Raw genomic sequence first — 23809 nt, forward strand, 5'->3', positions numbered from 1 at the left:
AAAACTTTATATGTTCTTTATTAACCTATCTTTTCAATACTCTTACAATTTCACTGAACTGGTAGCTTATAAATCAAAATGTCACAAATAAGTAAACTTTATACATACAATTTACATAGCCTGGTACTTATTGTTTTAGAGTAGTTTGTTTACTTTAATAAGAATTATCTTTGATTTTATTAAAAATTTAAAGCCTTGCTAAAACTATTGACTATATATAAAATAATATTTTAACAGAAACTAACAAATTTACTTTAAAGTTATTAATAATATTTTAATAAAACACAAAAATTAAATATTAATAAAATTTTTTTTATTTATTTTTCATTTTTAACTTCAAATTTATTTTTACTTATCTCAATTCTACTAAATTAAAATCTTCAATAGTCTATTTGGTAATTCACAGAGAAAAATAAAAATAAAAATTAAAAATATATTTAACAAAGAAATTTACAAAAATAAAAGTAAGTAATCATTTTTTTTCTGTTAAAACTAGCAAATGTGCATGTTTAAATTTTTTCCATATAGATTTCTAACTATTATTTTTTTAAAGATTAATAATGTATTCTATGAATCAGATAGAAATCTCAGAAATATATGGCATTTAGAATTGTATATGACTTTCCTTGCTAATCTAGAACATTTTAGTATGTGCACTTTTTGTTTACTCATTTCAAAGTATTTTGTTATTTATACTTATATAGTATAAAAATAGCTTAATATAATTTTAATTAATCCCTATTCATACTAGTAATTTGTGCGAATGTCTAATCTAAAAAAGAAGAAAATTTTATTTTTTTTTATAATTTTAACTTATAAAAAGGAACAAAAAAAAAAATTAACTAAACTTTTTTTTTTTATCTGGTTCTTACATGACTAATTAGGTATTTTCCATATATCTTTTTATTTTTACTCTCAAAAAGGTTAATAATTCTTCTTATAAACCAGCAGGAAAATTATATTTCCATACTAAATTTTATAGTGTTTACATATGTCTTTTAATGCTACATCAATATTTCTTTTTCAATATAAAATGATATAAATCTTCATATTTTTCCTATATTCTATTACGGTATAATTCCATGTAAATATAAGATTAGTTTAATTATTTATACAGTAATTCAATTAGATAAAATGTTTTTAATTTTTTCTATTAGTTTGAAAATTTTAAATTAAATTATAATGATGTCAATTTCCATCCATATAATATTTTACCATTTATTGGTTTTATCTTTATAATACTCTTACAGTTAATTGTAATTAATGCTTTTAGAGCCTTGAATATAATAATTCAAATTTTCAGCTGTTACTATCAAAAATAGCTCCTTTTCAGTCATAATTAATTTTTGCTGAATATCATTCAATTTCTTTGACGTATAATGAATAGTCTTTTTCTCACCTTTATCACTATATATTTGAATTAATATAAATCTTATTTAATAATCTAATGCTTCAATATAAATAATGTAAGGTTTTACAAAATCGGAGAATTAAAGATAAGTTATTTAAGTCACATTTTCTCTAAGATGTTCAAGTGCTGACCCCAAAATAGCATTATCAACATATTTAAAATGATATATAAATAAACAAAATAAATAAAAATATTTTTATTTGTGCATGTTAATGTTCGATGAAAGTATGTACACATAAACAGGTATACTAAAAAAAAAAAAATAAATACTCCCTCTAAAAGTAAATACACTAAAAAATATAGATATATTTTATTATATTTTTTTTTATGTATTTACATACATATAGAAAAAAGTATATTTTTTTATTTGAAAATTTTTTTTTCTTTTGTACGAAGAATTTATAGTGCTTATTTTTTATAAAATATTAAAAATTTAAATGAAAATGTGAGATACATAGGATATTATGTAAATTAAAAGCAATAGTAATTAACTAATGTAATTAACACTTGATATTAATTAATAAAAGTGAATAATTTTCTTTATATTTTAATATAATAAGAGTAAAGTAAGTGGAGTTTTCTTTGCATGCTCTTTGTTAATTTATTTGTTTGATACTAGTAAAGTTATTGAATAGGCAATTCATAAATAATCCATAATTTTCTTTAGTTTTAAAGAACATAGACTTTGACAATTTAATGTATAATTGTAACATATTTATTGTATCTCATTAGATGAAATTTAGAATATTTCATTATAATAAATATTAGGGAATATCATTTTAACATATACATTTCAGTCTTTGATCATTTAACAGTGTTTCTATATCTTCAAATTCTCTGAAACAAAATAATCTTCTAAATATGTTACACAAGTTTTATAAAATCTTTTAGGTGTACTTATTCTATATACGTAGTCATCTTTATTCTTAATATACTCATAAGAACTAATTAAATCTATTTTGCAAGTATTTCCAAAATTGGCATCTCTATATCTGTATCTCTACAGCATAATTATATCAAGTAAACTTTACTATATTTTCTATCTAGTGGAAATTTTGAAAATGTCTTCAAATGGTTTATTAATTGGGCGTTTGAATACTTTTACTATATTTTAAACAGTCAAATTTATAACAATAATATTGAACAACTCCTACTAAATTACTTATTATAAAATTATTTACTATAGACAATTATATAAGAAGTCTATAATTATCTATGTAGTACAAAATAAACAAATTTACTTTTTTTCTTATTTTTCTAATCATGTTGTTCAATAATTTTTGCTGTAAACTATTATCTCTTATTTTTAAACTTAAATTATTCATGATCAAAATCAAAAAGTTTAATCATCATTCACTTTTTTTTTTTATTTCTTAAATTCTAAAAAATTAGTAAAAAAAAAAAAAAGTTTTTTTTTTTTAAATTAATATACTCTATTATAATTTTTTTTTTATTGTATATGTGCAAACATATCTTCAAATGTTAATACTTGTTATACATATCTTTATACACTTGATTTATTATGTGCTCAGTAATTTTTCTAGTATTAAACAAATAAATTAATAAAGAGCATGTAGTGAAAATTCTGCTTATTTTATTTAAAATAAAATTATTTCTTATAAAAATTATTTATTTTTGTTAATATCAAATATTAATTCTATTATTCATTAAGTTAATCTTCACAATGCACTATAAATGTATCTTTTAATGTTGCATTTTTTTTAATCTTTTACTAAAAAAAATTATACTCTAAAAAAAAATTATTTTTATTTTAGGTGATGTTTTGAAAAAGAAATAATAATAAAAAACAATAAAACTACCGCCTTTTTTTATTAAAAATTTCCTTAAGACAATGTCACTAACTTCAAAAAAAAAATAGTAAAATATATTTTTTTTATAATTGTAAGGAAATACACACAAAAAAAAAAAAAAAAACAATATATCTATTTTTTTTTTATGTGTAGAACAAATTTTTCTTGCATGTACTTGCATTTAAAGGAAGTATTTTTTTTTTTTTTTTTTGGTATGCCTACTTAGATGTATACATTTCTTCCGAATACTCAGAACGAACAAATATAAAAAATATTTTTTTTTATTTATTTAAATATGATCTAAAATAGATTGATGATAGTATTTATAGACCAGAACTAGAAACTTTTGCACAAAGTATTTTTCATCATATTAAAATTTTAAAACGTATAATAACTTTTTTTATTGAGCAACTATTTAATAAATGACATTATCAACCTATTTACATTTTTAATAAAAAGTAAAATATAGTTGAAAGTTTACCTGTAAAATATTTGAAAAAAATATGTAAATTAAAATTCATATATTAAATGTGTAAACTAAAATAAGTAAAATGTAATACATTCTTTAGTATGAGCACTAAAAATAAAAATGTATTTAAGTTTTTTTTTATATAGTTTATATACAAAAATATATATATGTGTGTTTAATATATTTTTTTTTGTTGTTTCTTTTTAAAAAAAAAAAGAGAAATAATAATAATTTTCGGGTTTGGGTATTAAAAGTGAGCGATGGATAATAAATTGATGTTAAATAATGAATTAATGAAAATATATGTTTGTAAATAAATTTTTCAAAAAAAATTTTGTTTCAAACTACTTGTTGTAATTTATGTTTAATTACTATTTATAATAATTAATATTTCAATAAATTAAAGTTTATATCTCTCCGTATTATCTTTGCTATTTTTATTTAATAAATACTATAAAAGTATTTAAATGAACAGTTAATATATCATATTCTACACAAAAATCATGAATTTTTTAAACTATTTATTCATTTATTATAAATTGCATTGTATTTATTAATAGTATTAGCATTAATGATTTATAGTAGTATCTTAGGATGTATATTCCAATTATTTGTTTAATGAATATGTCTAGTAACCATCTAAAAGTTGAGGTAATCAAGAATGTTATACATTCTTTATTATAATTTAATAATTTAAACAATGAAGAAGTACACTTAAAAATATTAAAGTATGTAATATGAATCGAGAATACAATATAGCTCTTAAAGAAATAAGAATTTAGGTAACTCTAATAAATGTTGTTTTGAAAAAGTTCGTTAAAAAAAATATTACATACATTACAAAAAAAAATGTGACAATTGAAGTATTAGGTATTCTACATATGCATAACAAAATAAAGTTCTAAAAGGTGGGAAAAATAAAATGATAGATATATTAAAAGATAAAAGATGTGACATTAATTTTAAGATATTCAAACAATGATACTAACCTCAGAGACCTCGTTAAATACATGAGCATATCAATTAACAACTATAGTATTTGAAAAATTAAAAACGTAAGACTAAAAAGATAGTTTATAATAAAAAACGACAAAAAATTTATGAAAAATATACTAGAAAAGGGAATATAATCAATAAATGTGCTTGAAGAATACCTATGAAAAGTAGTAAAAAGGATATAGAAGAAATGAAAAAAGAGAATTATAAGATGATAAAATACAAAAAATAGAAATTATGAAAGGATTATATGCGAATTCAAAGCAAATGATTGAATTTATTGGAAAAATAATACGTATTTTAATAGACGTATTATAAGAATTATGTATCATACCACCAATATCCTCTATTATATTATAAATAAAACCTGATTTATAAGTTTCATAAATTAAAGTTTTCGGAATATTAAATATAAAAGAAGCATAAATATTGAAAAAAGTATTGATAAATATTGTTTTTACAAATAAACATGTTAAGACAACATTAGTTATATTACATTAAGCAAAATCACATATATGAGGTAGATATGTTATTATGAATAAATTAGGATATTTTATTACTACGAAAAATGATAAATATATAATGTAGGACTGGAAGGAAAACAGGAAGTAGACACATATGATCAATAGATTTCTGAAGTTCCGTTGATAAAATTTATTTAATCTCTCCAAAAAATATGAATAAATTATAAAAATAACTTGAGTCTACATCATCATCTGGAGAAATAAGATTGTGGGAACAATAGATAAAAATAAAGTTTCTTTTAAACTATATAAGAAACTACAAAGGTATAATCTTAGATAATTTGTTTATGTGGTCATTCAAATGATTTTGCAGTATAATAAACAATTGAATTAATAAAGATCATATAAAGTGATATCTAATTATTTTATTTATTACTAAATTATATATAATAGATAATTATATATCCCTTATATAATTGCGATAAATAAAATAGACAGAATATCTTATATTAAATTTAAAACACTTTAATTAATGATTCACTAAATAAATATTTTATCTATTTTTTATATTAAGAATTTGTAATAATATTTATATAGTTTATTAAATATTCTTATATATTCTTATTAAAACGTAAGTACATAGTATCTACAAACATTAGATAATATATGTATTTTCTTCAAAAAAAAGTTAACTATAATAAATGATAAAATTTCATCTCTTTTTATCACTGAACATTTATTCCCAAAAAAATTATAATAATTTTTCTATTTATTAGTCTAATATGTAAAAAAACACATGTTCTACAAAAAAAAAAATTTAGTGAAAATAAAAAAATTTTTTTTTAAAATATTTATCTTATTCATTTTCCTAAATACTTTATATAAGTAAATTTAACTATATTTTATTTTATCCTTTTAAAAATTTAAAAAGATCGATAATTTTCTTTATTGGACAAATAATGATAATTTTGAATAATCAAAAGCTTTTATATTAAAGAGTTAATTTAAAATAAAAATAGAGATGAGTTTTTATTAAATTATAAAAGTAAATCTTAAAAAATGATTATATATACAGAGTAATGAAAATAATTACTTTAAAAAAATTTTAAGGATTATATATATTATAAGAAATCATCTATTTCATTATATATCATGTAATTACATAAGACATACATATTAAATTTAGAATGAAAATATAACCTATCTTTTATGTTCGTAATATAAGTATTTTTATCTGAAATAAAATTAGTGGAGATTTCTCTATAGACATCTAATAATTTTCCTATTCACTACTTCACTGAGCTTTTAAAAGGTTATTATTGAATCACAATTTTAGATTATCTTCATTCATACCTAACTCTTTGATTATTATTTCATCTTATAAATTCGATAATGTTAATAAATAATTTTTTAATCACCAATTAAGGATTGTTTAAAGAAACCTACTTTATATAATATCTTTTATTATCATTTAATAATGTGATTTATATAACTTTATTTGCCATCTCTAAAATAAAAATATATATTCTGTATATAATTATTATATAAAACCTTATATTAAAGTAAATATACTCCACGTCAACATATAGACACATGTGTATATATTCATTAATATAATCATCTATGTTATGAGATGCCACAAACACCAACTTAATTTCTAATATTTCTATATTTTGTAATTGTAATTTTACAAATATATACATAACTTCTATAATGATAATAACTATTTAACTAATTTTTTTTTATATCTATCTTTTATACTTTATTACTATAAAAACAAATTAATGTATTCTAGGAATTTTTACTTTATTTTATCTGAGAATTTAGCTAAGCTGTAAAATCTTAGTCCTATAATCATTGAGAAAAAAAAATCTCTATATATCTCATGGTATAACTAATATACACAATGTACTTATTATAATAATATATTGTATATTTATTTTATTTTTATGATAATATGTTATAATATTACAGTAATTTTTAGAATTACATATTAAGTATCAGCTTAAATTATTTATTAACATTATTACTGCTATTATAATTAAGATTCATTTATTATATATGTATTAAATTATTTTAAAATTATTATTACCCTATTATAAATAATTTTTAGTTTAATAGTTAAAATTATTTAAATATCTTTTATCATAATATTTATAAAAATACATTCTAATAAATAATTTTTCTATAATTCTTATCTAATCATCAACGTTATTAACGTATATTTATAAATACTGTTTTTCTTATAATCACATATTGTATTTACAATTTGAAAAATTATATTATTATAATAACAATACATTTAACAATGATTTTATTGTTATCATTGTCTAATTGTAATTATAATTACAATATGAATTGTCATTAACATTGAATGAAGAGATTTTTATCCTTATAAAAATTTATATAAATATAAAAGTATATAAATAGAATTTTATAGCATTTATATTTAAAATAATTCCTATATACATGTATAATAAAATTAATTACATACTCTTAATTTATTTTATCAAACTATAAAATAACCAAACATTTATTTTATAACATCAACCTTTGTTATACCATATTGTATTACATTAAATTACATTTTATTTATTATTATTTCTATTTTTTTCTGTTTATATTAACTTAAATTTTTTTGTCGTTATTATTGTAAAAAAAAATTTTTATAAATGTATTAATCTGCATTGTTTGATATATATAAGAAAGATATAAATTACAAAGAAATATTAATGCTCCTTCAAATTTTTTTTTTTTTTTTATTTTCTTTATGTACAGTAATAATTTTATGCTTCCATATATTTAAAAAGAAATAAAAATAAAATATTTTAAAGTTAAAGTAATTAACATAATGATATATCACCTTCTACAAAAAAGTTGGTTTTTTATGCTATTTTTTCTTATACTTGCATATTTATAAACAAAATAAATTTCTGTTATATTTATTTTTATCAATATTTTTTACAATATATTTTAAACCATAAGATTTTAAATTTTCTTTCTTATATTTAATTTAACAATAATATAAATTACATTAATAACATTATTTTAATAATTATTCTAATTAGAAATAAAATAAATTCAAATAAAAAAAATTTTTTAATTATACTGTATAAGTCTTGATTAATTTGGATAAAAAGCAAAAAGAACATCAACTAAACTAATAACTATATCGTGAGTTTAAACAGTTATAACAAGTTCTACATTTTTCATGGAGTAATGATTATTAATCAAAAAAAAAAAAAAAAATATATATATATAATAACTGAAATATTTAATATGTAAGTTACACTTATCTCCTTTTTAATTTAATTATATGTTTACGTAAATTAAGTAATTTTTAATTATATTTATACTATCTTAAATATTTGAATATCTACTAATAATTTTTAAGTTAATTCAATGTGTACATTTCTTAATTAAAATTATATTTATGGATATATGAAATTAACAAACATAAATTATAATTAGCACAATATTTTTTTATAAAAATATATGCAATAAAAATTACTAAATTATTAGAACATGCAATGGATAATTAATAAAATAAAATATTTAATAATAATATATAATTATAAAGAGCAATTTCAAGAATAAATAAAACGCTTAACGAAGATTTTTTAAAATAATAACCCTCTTTTAATATTAATGAAATATTTTCTCTTTTTTTTTATGATTTTCTCCATTATGAATATATATATATATATATATCATTAAATGAGTTTAAAGACATCTCGAGTAAAAAAATATATAAGTTATATTAATGAAATAAAAAAAAAAAAAAAAAAACACAACATAATAATTTACTTTATAATTTAATTTCTAAAATATTACTGAACAATAATATATTCATTGTTTTTAGTTGTTTAAAAGTATCAAACAGAAAAAATTCATATAAAAATAAATAACAATTATTTAAAGAAAAAATTATATCTATCTCTACTTACTAGCAATTATATCTATTCCTATCTAAGTTGTGTATTATTTGTACTATAATCCATAATTATAAAAATAATGAAAAAAAAAATATATAAATTTTTTTTATATTTCATGTACGATATATTTTTTTTACAAATAGAAACTATATTTTTAAACTAATTTTATTATTCTTTAATATGATAGATTAAAATTACATGTAATCTCATGAAAAAAGATTAAATCATAATATCACATATATATACAAATTTATATATAACACAATGTCAATTTAGATTATAAAAAAAATTATTTTTACTCTCGTTATTATTAAATGCTATTTCTTATATGGAAAAACTTCACTATATATAGTTTTCATTTTAATTTCATATTCCCTTAATACTAAAAATTAATTGCACTTATACTAATTTTAATAACTCATCATTTAATTATATTGAATTAAGTTTTATAGAACAATTATTACATTCATTATTATTATTAACATCATAGCTAAAGCACAAAATATAATATTATTTTTGCATTCGTTTTTATTATTATTAATTTTCTTTTTCTTATAGTGCATACAATAGTATATAAGGGATTATTTATATAGAAGTAATTAAACGCTTATAAATTAGCTTTTATTTTTTTTTATTATTGAAAATTACTTTGTTATTGTTTTTGTATCCTTAATGTAATTAATTATTTATTAACTACATTTGTTTTAAATTAGATATTTTAGCATATGCAATGATTACACTTTTATTGTTATTATAAATACCATTAAATAAATATAATGTTTAATAACTATTATTGTTATTGATACTCAAGAATTTCTTGTTTTATTTTATTTTAATTTTTTTTTTAAAAAATATTCTTTAATAAAAGTTTTCCTTTTTTTCATTTTTTATATCATATAATTTATTTTTTTATATTCTTTTTTTATTACAAACCTTCTTGTTTTTTCGAAAAATGTTAATTTTTAATCAGAATTTTGTATCTAAATTTGTTTTGTAAAATTACATAGTAGTCATCTGTTTAAGAAAATTTATAATTCTTTTTTTTTTTTTTAATAGATTAATATTTAAATACAAAAAATAAATGATTTTTTTTTTTTTCTTTATAGCTTTTTATGGTTATTTTTCATTTATGCATTTTATTATACAGTTTTATTTTGCTATAGAAAAATAGAAAAATTATACTTAAAATAGAGGATAAATTAGAACAAGTTTAATAAGATAATGCAAAAGAAAAAAAAATTTATAGATCATTAATTGATCTATTTGACCAGAAATATAGAGCAGAAACAAAAGTAAAAAAAAAAAAAATTGGAATAATATTAACTTTTTTATATAATTATAAAATTTGAATTTTAAAAATAATTCTTTCCAAATATTTCATAATATAAAATTAGTAATCCATGATATATTGTTAAAAATACTATATAAAAAATTTAATATTTTAAAAACCTTTAAGAAAAATTAATATGCAATAAAACAAAAATAATAAATATTTAAATAAAAATGTGCATTTATATCAAAATATTCAATATCGACTAAAGAAATACAGTTTCATATATAATAAATTTTTTTTTGTCGATATAGAAAAAAATCTGTTATTTAATATTTAAATTTCACAGCTGTATTTTTTCCTTATTAATATGTGCTTTTTATTTATGTTTCTAATTAAATTTTGAATAAAATTTTTTTATGTATGCATATTTGTTTTGGATGGTGTTATACTAATATTTCCATATAATTTTAATATATTTTTTTTATTTTTAAATTATGAAAAATTTTCATATTTAAAATTAACTAAATGAATATTTCTTAAAAATAAATTAATAATTGCTTTAGAAAAAAGTTATTTTGCAATTAAAAATATGGAATTCCATAATACACAAAAAAATGACTTATTCAAGGCTAAATGGACTTCTAAAAAAGCATATTTAAAATTGTGTGCTTTACATTTTTATGGAATTCAAAAAAAAGAATATAAGAAAAATTACTCAAAGCTCTTTCTTTATAAGCTTTTTAAAGTTCTATTTATTTCTCTTTTATACACTTTTTTAGAAGTAAGTTTAACTCTATATTTAAATATATATTTTTTTTAATTTTATAAAATTATTTTTATACTATATAAACTTATTAATTTCAAAATATTTTTATGCGAATTAATTTTTTGAATTTAAATATAGTATATATGTGAATCTGGTGATAAAATAACTTTAGCATATCAATATAGTAAATACCATATGAGAACATTAGTAGAAAAAAAAAAGAATGAAACATATTTTAAAGAGATTCAACAAAATGAAAATTTTAATAAAATTTGGGAGAATTGTATAGAGAATTGGAGAATTCAGGTTTTTTTTATGAATTCAGAATTTCTTGTAGAATGGATTTTATTTTGTTCAATGAATAATGTAAAGGAAGAATGCAAGAATGAATGGTGGGGTAAATGGATTGAAGAAATTACAGATAAAGTTAAAAGTAAGTATGATCGAGATAACTGTGATTATGAAAAAAATAAAGGGGGAAGATGCTCCCTCGAAAGGTTTAATAATTTTCTTGAGATGAAAAAGAGGTCATTCAGAGAATTTAAGATAATTCATTCGAATCTATGGAAAAAATTTCTTGGGGATTGTGAAGAGAATTTAAGAAAAACTAAAGAACTTGAGAATGCTTCAGAAGAAGTAAAATAAATCAAGTACTGTTATTTTAATTCATGTATTGTCTTTTACATTAACACCGATGTATTAACATTTGAATTTTATTTTATTTTTATTCCTATTTTTTTATGTAACCCTTTTAATTTTACTTATTATGTGATTTATTAATTTCCCATTCAGTAATTTTATAGAATGATGAATAAACAAATTAATAAAGAATATGTAGAATTGCCTCTTTTGTTTTTATTTATTAAAAAAGTATGTTTAAGTAGAAAGCTTATTTATGTTAACAAAGTTTAAATGTAAATTGTCTGTCCTATGTTAAAACAAACAAGAATTAAAAAACAAAATAAAAACAAAATCATTTTGTTTTTCTTTTTAAATCCTTGAATTTATTTTAATTTGTTCAAAATTATTTAATTGAAGTTAATTTCCATACCATAAGACACAATATAATTAACAAAATAATAATAATATAAAAAAAATTTAACAAAACTACAAAATAAAATAATTCTTTTTTATTTTTTAAATAGCTAATATGTATATAAAATTTTATATTTTTCATACGACTATTAATTGTCATTCCAAAAAGGTATATAATGTTTTTTATTAATCATTATAATTATGATTCTATGTTTGTATTTCATTATAGTTACCTGGTTAATAAAAGGAATTATGAGCCTTTTTGAGGATAAAAAATTAATAACTATTTGAAAAAAATATATAGTGATCTATACAAGAACTAAATAGGTAAAAAAAAAAAAGAATTCTAATAATTTTTTTCATTTTTATTTTTGTAAATTAAAAATATTAAAAAAAAAATATTTTTTTTTTATGTTGTTGGGAATTTTTGAGAATAATTGTTAGGGAAAAAATTTTCTTTGTAGTAAATTTTATTTAAATTTTTAAGGAAAATTTTCTTTTTTAAATATAAAATTTTTACACTTTGTAGTGTCTATATAATTTAATTTGCATTTTGTTAATTATATATGTTTGTTAATTTGAGAACAATGAATTTGAATTCCTAAACATTATACATTACATTATATATTAAAAATATGCAATTAAAATCAATATTTAATGAAAATTTAAATTTTTAATAAAAATAGATATTTTTATTAAAGTATATAAATGTGTCTTAAAAATAATAAATGCTCATTGATAAAGACCATATATAACACATTATACTGGTTTATAGCGTTAAAATTATACTTAAATCCATTAAATTGGTAAAGGAAACTCTACATGCTTTTTATTATTTTGTTCATTACTGCAGCAAAGTTATTGAGCAGATAATTAATAAACCAAAATGATAATTATGGAAATTATACAAAGATCATTTCATAATAAACAACTTAACTAATTGCATTATTAACTAAAAAAAAGTTTTGAATGGAAAAAGGATATTCATAAATATTTGTTTTATTAATTGTATATTCAATGACTTTTCTAGTATTGAAAAAAAAAAATAATAAGAAGCATGTGCAAAAAACTCTATTTGTTATATTTAAGACAAAATTATTACATCAATTATTTATTTTTATTAATTGATATTAAATGTTAATTCCATTATATATTTTATAGAATAATTTATATAATACTCTATAATTATCTTACTTAGCATTACATTTTTAATCTTTAACAAAAAAAAAAAAAAAATAGTACGCTCTCCTTCAAAAAAAAAAAAATTATTTTTTTTTTAAGAAAAATAAAAAAAATTGGAGCTATCAACATATTTTTTCTTTACATTAAAATTTCTTCTTTAAGTCAATGCCTTGATAAAAAAAGGAATTGTTAACTTTTTTTGAGAATGAAAATAACTAAATTTATTGAAAGTATATAGTTAACCATACAAGAGCTAGATAAATAAAAAAAAAAAAAAATTATGTTAGTTTTTTTTTACTTTCTCTTTATAACAGATATACATAAAAAAATATTTTTATTTTTTTTGGAAGAAGATAGTCGAAAAAAATAGTTGAAAAATTTAAGTAGTTTATTGAATAAAGAGTTTTCTTTCGTAATAAATTTTTCTTTTGAATTTTTAATAGAAATTTTTCTATATATAATAATAAAGTTTTCATGTTTGTAATGTTTTTACAATTTAATTTGTATTTCATAATGTTTGTTAACTTGGAATAAATGGATTTGAGTTGCTAAATGTTATTCATAACATAATAAGTAAAAATATATTTCGTTAAAAAAATCGACATTCAATGAGAATTTAAATTTTTAATAGAAATCTTTATTTTTATTAAAATAAATAAATGCCTCTTGAAAATAAAGAATGCTTAACGATATATACTATGTAAATATAGTTTACTTGTTTAATAGAATTTAAAATTATACATAAATTTATTAAATTAGTAGAGGTAACTCTATATGCTCTTTATTCAAATGTTTGTTTAGTACTCTAACAAAGTCATTGAACAGATAGTTAATAAAACAGTACCATAACCCCCAAAAAAAAAATATTATTTTTTTTTTTATAATTGTAAGTATACAAAAATAAAAATAATATATTACATCTATTTTTTGTTTAATTTTCTTACTTTATCGGAAGTTTTTTTTTTTTTTTTATTGTAAATATTTTTTGAGTATATATTAATAATATACTAATTTAGATATGTGCACTTTCCCCGCATACTAATTTATTAGTTGACTATTCAACAAATTTGTTAGTATCAAACAAATAAATTAATAAAGATCATGTAGAGTAAACTCTAGTTAATTCTAATTTAATTAAAATATATATTTTCATTAAATAACATCAAATAGTACATACAGTTAATTTTTAAGTTAATTTAAACGAAATTCCAAAATATAATTTCCTTAATATTATATTTTAACTTGAAAAATATTCACTTCATAGTAATTCGCACATCATCCTCCAAAAAAAAAAAAAATTTTAATTCTTTTTTAATTATAGATACATACAGAAAAAAAAAGGTTATTATTTATTTATTTTTTTTTTTTATTTTACACATTTTTGAATAAATATTTTAGTGTACGCGTTTATGATTTCTCATTGTCTCCGCGATTTATCATGCATGAAATAAAATTCTTTAATTCTATTTATTAATTTAAATATTATACAAGAGAGGTCTGTAATATTATTTATAGGACAATAGATTACTTTGTAAACTCTTAATTACTAGATAGTTGAGAAACATATGAAATCTACAAACTTCTTTGTTGATGATTACAAGGTATACGCTAAAAGTTCTTTATATTTAAAATAATTAAATGGTTGATCTTGATTAGACCTATGGAAATGTTTTTTGCAAATGCATCCATCACACTAACAAAAACTAATTCCTAAAGAAAAATCTTAAAATATTTCATGAAGAAATGAGATCTATGAAAGCATTTGAAATATTGCATGTCAGCAATAATATATCTACATGTTTGAGGGCATAATTTATGAAGAAAAATATTAACATAGGAATAGAGGACACTAATTTTGGGTAATTTAATAAGTGATGTTGTTGTGATAAGAAGAGACATTTAAAAATATATTGCATGCATACTAAAAAAAGATATGATAACTGTAATATGATAGATCATTTGATTTCAGTATGAAGAAATTATATTTTATGATATAGAAAGGATGAGATAAAATGAAAAATAAATTAAGGAAAGTACAACATTATTTTTAAATGGATTAAAAATGAAACTAATACATAAAAATTAGACATTTCAAAAATATATTGAAGGATAGAAAGCATACTTTGAAAAGAAAAAGGAAAAAGAAAAAAAGAAATATCATATTAAAAAATCAAAAGAATGTGATAATGATATAATAAGAAAAAGGGATAGACTTAAAAATGATTGTAAAATAGAATTGTAATAATAAAAATCAAAAATTGAATAAAATATAGAAGTGATAAAAATGAATATTCATTTAATAAGGCAAAAAATGTTGAAATTGTCAGAGGATTTAATTCGAACTTTAAGAAAATAGTTGAAATTATTGAAATGAAGGTACATCTTTTATTAGATAAAAGAAAGAACTATATTCTATATCATCTACTTCTGGAAATTATATAACTTTATTTAGATATATCATAGGTTAGAATGTGTGACATAATTAATGGAGGACAAGCAAAAATGCATAAGAAGATTGTGATTAGTATGATATTTTCATTTAAATTAGGAAAAAAAATTGCCTTGTTAAATATAGAAAAACCACTTTTATTAATTAGAGGTGTTGTCATGAATCATTTGAGACAAGTTAGCATGAAAAATAGTGAAAATCACATATATATTATGAAAATATAATAGGAAAAAGAAAAAGACAGAACTACCCAATCAAGTAATTATTTAAAATTTTATTGATAGAAATGGGTTAACTTCTAAGAAAAACAAGAATAAATTATGAAAAAATTGAAATCTGGTTCATTAGTTAGGAATAATAAAATGATAAAAATAAAAAGTAAATATAAAGCACTTATTGAGGCTCAAGAAATGCAATATAGATATAATCCAAGACTTTTATGCAATGAATTTTTATATATGTTGCACAATAAAATTGATAAAGTGATAAAATAAGGTGTCATAATTAAAGTTAATAATACAAAAAGAATTTGTTCAATTGCATTTTTTTGGAAAAAGGACGGTCAGCAGCGAGTAACTGTAAACTATAGTTATTTTATTTATTAATTTCATAATTAATGATTCTGCTAGTATTGAATAGGCAGATTAAAAAAAAAGTTGATGAAGAAATTCTACTTATTTTATTTAAAACAAAATAGTTTATCGTATAAATTATTTTTTTCTTGTTAATATTAAGTAATAATTTTATTAGTTATTTGCTATTTAAGTTAATTTACATAATAATATATAAATGCAATATTTAACATAACTTTTTTTAACTTTCTCTTATAAAAAAAATTATTACACATCACTTTCTCCAAAAAAAAGTAAAAAAAATTATTATTTTTTTTTCATATATATTCTATTTTTTTTTTATTTTTATATACCTTTAGTAAACTCATTTAGATTCATATAATTTTTACGGATACTTAACATGAATACATAAAAATGTATTTATTATATTTACTTGAGTATCATTGAAAATAAGTCAATAATATCATTTATAGACCATTTTTTTAATAAAGGTGTGTTAGATGAAATGTATTTTTTATAATATATAAAATATACTTGAAATATTTTATTGTTCTAAATGGTTTTCTAATATAGATTTTAAAAATGGATCTTGGCATATTCTTTAAGAAGAAAGTAATAAACAATATACCATATTTATAATACATTAGTATAGAAATTTTGTATTTTATGCATTTTAATTCTGATTAAAAACTAGTCCTAAATAATTTCAAAGAATAATGGAATATATTTTTATAGAGTTAATTAAGAAATATTTAGTAGTTTAGTATATTGATGGTTTTATAATTCTTATAAAAACAATAATTAAACATTTTAAATAATTAAGAAAAGTATATATATTAATTATTAATATTAATCTAGGAATAATTTAAAAGAAACATAAACAATTTAAAACATCTGTGACATGCTTAGAACAATTAATATATAACAAAGGAGTTAGGGTATTCTGATACAAAGTAAGAACAAATATTGAGGATGATTATCCTAAATCTAAGAAATAATTAAGATCATTTTAGGAGTTGATAATTGTTGTAAAAATTATATTAAGAACTTTTAAGAATATAGTTTTAAAGTACCACTGTTTACTAAGAAAAAGCAGATAATATAGAACGAAGAACATTCCTAAGTATTTGGATAAATAAAAGAAAAGATGATTGAAATAAATTATTTTCGTTTTCTGAACATATAAAACTTTATGTCATCTATACTGACATATCATATTATAATACAATGGCTGTGTTAACTCAAATAAATTATTACATTCATCAGACAAGATTTATTTACTATAGATCAAATAAATTAAAGAACATTCAACGAAAATAAGGCACAATAGAAAAAGAGTTATAAATATCTGTAAATTACAAATAATTTTATTAATATATTAAAATATACGAAATATTAATGAAAACATATTGTGAAGGTATCATAGGAATAGATTCTCTTAATATTGGAAAATTGCATAGATGGGAATTAAGACCCTAAAAATTTAATTTAGAATTTGATTATATTGAAGAAATTCACAATTTCTTGGTTAGCTGAATCATTAGATCAATAATTCAAGTGGACTATATTCATAACAAGATAACGTTCTATTTAAATAAACTATAGGAAAGTATTAAAATTTTCAAATTAATCTATTATGTTAGAAAATATTGCAGAATTAATAAAACTTCAAAAAAAGTTCAACCACACTTTTGGAGGCCTAACATTAATTGTGATATTGAAGAATACCTTAATAAATGTCTAGTTTGACAAGTAGGGGTCTACAAATAACATTACATACCTCTTTTTACAATATTTAGATGAATAAATAGAACAAAAAGATTTTATTTTGAGCATTATTAATTACGCGTATAAATGAAATCATAAATGGTAAACTAAAATAGCTACTTAAAAAGTATATAAATTAAGGAAAAAATATAAAAAAAAAAGTAATCTTAAAAAAAAATATAATTTTTTATTAATTTTTTTTTTTTTGTGGTGGGAGATGACGTGCATATTATTATAGAGTATATACTTTTTTTTTAGTTAAAATATAATATTAAGTTAATTATATTTGGAGTTCTGCGAAAATTGGATTAAAAAAAAAAAAATAATTAACTAATAAGTAATATTTCATATTTATTAATAAATAATAAAGATTTTAAATTGAAATTTTAATTATATTAAGTGGAGTTTGTTCTTCATGCTCTTTATTAATTTGTTTGTTTGATACTAACAAAGTAATTGAATGGGCAATTAATCATGCAATAGTAGAAAATTTAAACATAGTAAGAATCAAATTTTGTAAAAGTATAATTTATTTGTTATTATTTCCTTAAATATCGTTTGAAATATGTCATGAAAAGGATAAGAATATTATATACAAGTAGAGAGAGATAATTACTTGTGCTTCATGTTTAGCATTATTAAAAGATCACCTACTGTAAATAATGATATTTAAATAATGGAAAATATCTGAAATCTCTATATTTGGATTCCTAAGAAGTATCTAACATATTATAGTCTCATTTTTATGAAAAAAGAATTTCACAAATATGTTACTAAGGAATTGCAGGTCAAATTGTACAATATTTATTTCATTGTACTAAAGAAAATGGTATTAATGAAAATTCTAATAAAAGTTTTGATTATATACATAAAAAATATATAAAAAAAAGATATACTTTTCGAAGAGATAGTTAGAAATGTATTAATTTATAATGATGTATCTCATAGATATATATGAAAAACATCATATTTTTCTATGCTTAGAATCGATTGATCTATTCGATTTTTTCGAAATTATTAGTTAAAAACGCTTCATAGATGAGAATGATACATTTAAATTATAGATAAAAACAAGCACATAAGATTTAAATAGATTAAGAACAAAATCAGTAATAAAGATATTAATGTTTGTAGTGTTATTTCATATGAAATGTTATTATACGAAAGAAATAAAGTAAAGAATTACATTTGAAATACTCAATATAAGCATTATGGCTCTTTTCCATATTGGTCTGTGAATTGTATTATGAACATATTTTAAATGATTTTTAAATAAATATATTAAGTATATATTTTTATGCGTATGTGCATAATATGTGGGAAAAATATGTACATCTAAAGGTTTACACTAAAAGCACAAAAAAAAAAAAGAAAGAATTTTGTGTATATTAAAAATATGTATCGTGAGAAAAAAAAAATATTATATTTTTTTTTGTTTGTACATAAGAAAAAAAAATTTAATGCATAAATAAAGAATAATTTTTTTTTATTTTTATTTGTGAAATAACCTTAAAAAAAAAAATAGTTTTTATTTTTATTTTGAGCATAAAGATAATATATGAATACCTTTTGTGAAAACTTAAATATGTAACATGAAATAATACGTTTGTAGAAAAATGTGAAATAAATTTAAATAACAAATAACTAATAGAGTTAATGTTTAGTATCATTTATCAAATATAAATAATGTTATAAATTGTTTTTTTTATTAATAGAATAAGTGGAGTTTTTTTACATGTTTTTTATTAATTTTCTTGTTCAATACTGACTAAGTCATTGATGAGACTATTAATAAACCATACATGAAGTAACTAAGATTGAAAACTGAAAAGTAAAAACATTACCTATTGTTTTATTAATTGGGTATTCGGTGACTTTGCTAGAGGACTGAAAAAACAAATTAATAAAGAGAATGTAGAGTTGTCTCTACGATTTTTGATTTATTTATATATATTTTAAATGCTTTGAACGAATGATCTTTAACTATGTAATCTACTTCATTCAGTATTCTTTGATTTCAATAGGCATTTATTTACTTTAATAAAATTCCTTATTTTTATTAAAAATTTAAATCCTTATTGAATATTGATTATTAATTAAATGTATATTACTTGTTTCTTTGTTATGAGTTATGTTCAGCAATTTAAATATATTGCTGTTGAATTAACAAACATAAACAATTAGTGAAAATACAAATTAATGATATAAATATTAATTACGTGAAAATTTTATTATTATATGTATATAAATTTCTCTTACAAATTAAAAAAAATCATTAATTATATTTTGTAAAAAAAAAAAACCTTTTTTTTTTTCTTTTTTAATATCTCATTCTTGTTGATAACAAATCCTTTTCCAATTGATTTTTTTTTTTTCTGACGATCTTTTTTTTTATAAAAATGCAAACAAAAAAAATTGATCATTTTTTTTTTTTTTTTTTTTTTTCATGTGCATGACCAACTACGTATTATTCATATAACTAGTCCTTTTATTTTTCCGAAAAGGTTAATAAAGCTTTTTATTAACCACCTATGTACTATAGAGGTAAAGAAGTTCAAATTGCACTTAATAAGATCACGTCATTAGGTAATAGGAAAAATGAGACATATAAAACTTGATGAATTTAATATAAGTTACTGAGAAGAATAAGAAGAAGAACATTCTTATACATGAATTGAAACCTAAAAGTTATTTCGATATTTTTGGAAGAATAACGTTCCATATTAAAATTTGAAAAATGACAAAAATAATAAAGTAAATAAATATATACAAAGAAGACTTTATATTATAAAACAAGTTAAGGAACGGAAAATAAGGTAGTTTCATTACTTTATTTGGATGATGGAGTATGATTAATGAATAAAATTATTGATAATTTTTTTAAATGTAATAAAGACAAATATAAAATGTAACAAATTTTATTTGTACGTGTAATATATGTGAGAAAAATACGTATAATTAAAAGTGTGCACTACGATATATAGCTCTAGAAATACTATATATAAAAAGGATTTTTTTTTATTTTTTTTTTTATTGTGTTCTTATGAAGTGTGATAAATAATAAAATATTTTAATTTTATTTATTATAAGGTAAAATAATTTATACAATAATGTGCTTGGTTTTATATAGGTGTTAATATTATTAAATAAATATTAATATAAAAATAAATAATAAAGCAGAAATTAACATATAAATCAGTATAAGCTATATTGTTACTGTAAAATTCATTTTAATATATAAAATAAGTAGAAAATTATCTTCATATTCTTTATTAATTTGAATATTAAAAGTATTATAAATGACCTTTAATGACCATTTAACAAATCACTACATGAATTATTAGTATAATGTAATATAAAATGAAGAATTATCTGTATATTCAAGGTATTTAAGAAAATAACTTAGAAATATAGGTAAAAGTATTAATGTATATTCATATTAATAAAAAAAAAAATATATATTTTTTTTGTATAACATTTTTTTTTTTTTGTGATAAATTTTTTCGTGATTATCTTTTTTTTTTTGTAAAAAGAAATTAATTTGAGAATTTATTGAATTATATTAATCATGGATAAAAATAAATTTTTCATGAAATACTATATTATTTTTTAGTAAGAATTTATTTTTTTGAAAAGTTATATATTCATAAAAAAAAAGCTATTTCATACATAACCTAGCTTTTTTTATATTAAGGAGTTAGGTTTTAAGAAAAATTGGGAGAAATTTTTATTAAATTAAACATATGTCTTTATTAAATAATTAATGTATTAATAATAATAAGAATATAGTATTAATACTCTTGTTGAAAATATAATAAATATTACAATAAATAAAATATTTATTTAATTTTATACAATGAAATTACGTAAAACCTATAATAAAAGTATTGTTGCAATAAACATGATTAGTGGATACTATTTTCAATAATTTTTATTAATTTTTTAGATCAACATCTCACAAAGGTTTTTGAGCATCTAATTAATAAATCATTAATTATTAGATATTTAGGTAAATGTATAAAATGCTTTTTTTAAGCTACAAAAAAATAAGAATATTAAATTTTAATATTTTTCCTTTTTTGACTTTTTATTGTTTTAATTATTTTTTTAAATTAACATAAAAATGCATATATGAGTGTTTACAAATGTTTGATTTAATTAATAATTAAATTTAATATACGAATACATTGTAAAAAATAACATAAAAACACAATTTAATAAACCTTCAATAAATTCAAGAGCATTAATATTACGGTATTTCAATAATTTGTATATAGATATGTAATTATTTATTTTCCATTTTTTTATTTTTTAATATTATATTGCTAAATATTTTTTCGCATGGCTTATGTAAATTTCTGGTAATTTCTGAATATTTTATTCTATATTTTTCGTTGCCTTAATATATTAATTTCTCTTTAAGAGAATGAATTGATAATTCTTTATTTAAACATAATTAAAACTATATCTAATATGTGAAAAAAAAAAATAAAATAAGTAATTAATAGAATAATCAATAAGAATATTATTGTTTTTACTGTTTTTATTTTTTATTGTTTATTATTCAATATGTAATATTTAACATGGTGATAGGCTTTTTTTACTCATTACGATAATTTTATAATGATATCTTACATAATTGTGTTAATTATAATTGTTAAAATATATAAATCATATATATAATTGGTTTTTATTATTATTATTTTTTTTATAGAATACATTATTAAAATATTTGAAATTTTCAGTAGAAACAGCACTCAATATGGACTTAAAAAAAAAAAAGAAAAAAAGGTATAAAAAAATTAAAGGAAAAATAATGATTATTCACAATTAATTATAATTATGAATAATAAAAAAAACAATATTTTAACAATTTATCATATAATGAATTGTAGAATTTTAAACTTTGAATAATTCATACTTTATATAACATGCATTAGTTTTTCAAACAACTATTATCGTCATGAATATCTTAAGAATTTTTTTTTATCTACTCTTTTTTTTTTTTTTTTTTTTTTTGAGAGATAATTTAAAGATTTATATAAATAAATAAAAAAAAAGATTAATAGTAAATATGTATTTAGCAAATATATAAACAAAAACAAAAGAACATAAGTTTGATAATTTTTAAAAATATTTTAAATGGCAAAAAAAAAAAAAATGTTATTTTATTTTTAAAAAGAGCATGCATGGTTAAATTACAAGAACTATCATTTTAGATATAAGTTAAATATCTTTCCTTTATTTCATTTGAGTGCTTACAAAACCGTTTGTTTATTTTGTAAATATGCATATGTATATTATCAAATAAAATTGAATAATTATATTGATTATCATGTATATCATACCTTGCATTAATATGTAATGTAAAATATTTAAAACAAAAACTTGATACTTAAAATTAAGTATTTATGAGTAATATTAAATAATAGAACAAAATACTATTACTTTTCAAATTAAAAAATTAATAATATACATTAAATTCAATAATAAAGTAAAATATATTAAATAATGTTATTTTTTCTTTTTTTTTCATATAAAAATCTATAAATACAAATTTTTATTAATAGAGTTAAAATTTATTAGATATTAATGCAAAGACATAATATTTTACATTTTATAATAAATAAATCTATTATATATAATTTTTTTAATTTCGTAATAATGGAAATGATTTAA

General features: G+C 18.2%; 1 protein-coding gene across 1 annotated transcript, besides 6 other annotated features; it reads left to right on the forward strand.

Moving 5' to 3' along the window:
- Positions 1 to 950: 950 nt before the first annotated feature.
- Positions 951 to 1534: a repeat region.
- Positions 1535 to 10948: 9414 nt separating this feature from the next.
- On the forward strand, positions 10949 to 11770 carry PGAL8A_00264000 (Plasmodium exported protein, unknown function; the record flags this gene model as incomplete). Its single annotated transcript, XM_028671390.1, has 2 exons — positions 10949 to 11140; positions 11264 to 11770. The coding sequence occupies 2 exons, from the start codon at positions 10949 to 10951 to the stop codon at positions 11768 to 11770; spliced, it is 699 nt and encodes a 232-aa protein (XP_028528047.1).
- An 857-nt stretch (positions 11771 to 12627) lies between these two features.
- Positions 12628 to 13045: a repeat region.
- Positions 13046 to 13771: 726 nt separating this feature from the next.
- Positions 13772 to 14182: a repeat region.
- Positions 14183 to 16808: 2626 nt separating this feature from the next.
- Positions 16809 to 17984: a repeat region.
- A 620-nt stretch (positions 17985 to 18604) lies between these two features.
- Positions 18605 to 19354: a repeat region.
- Positions 19355 to 19977: 623 nt separating this feature from the next.
- Positions 19978 to 20658: a repeat region.
- Positions 20659 to 23809: the final 3151 nt, after the last annotated feature.

The sequence above is a fragment of the Plasmodium gallinaceum genome (assembly GCF_900005855.1).
Source record: "Plasmodium gallinaceum strain 8A genome assembly, contig: PGAL8A_v1_76, whole genome shotgun sequence".
Lineage (NCBI taxonomy): Eukaryota > Apicomplexa > Aconoidasida > Haemosporida > Plasmodiidae > Plasmodium > Plasmodium gallinaceum.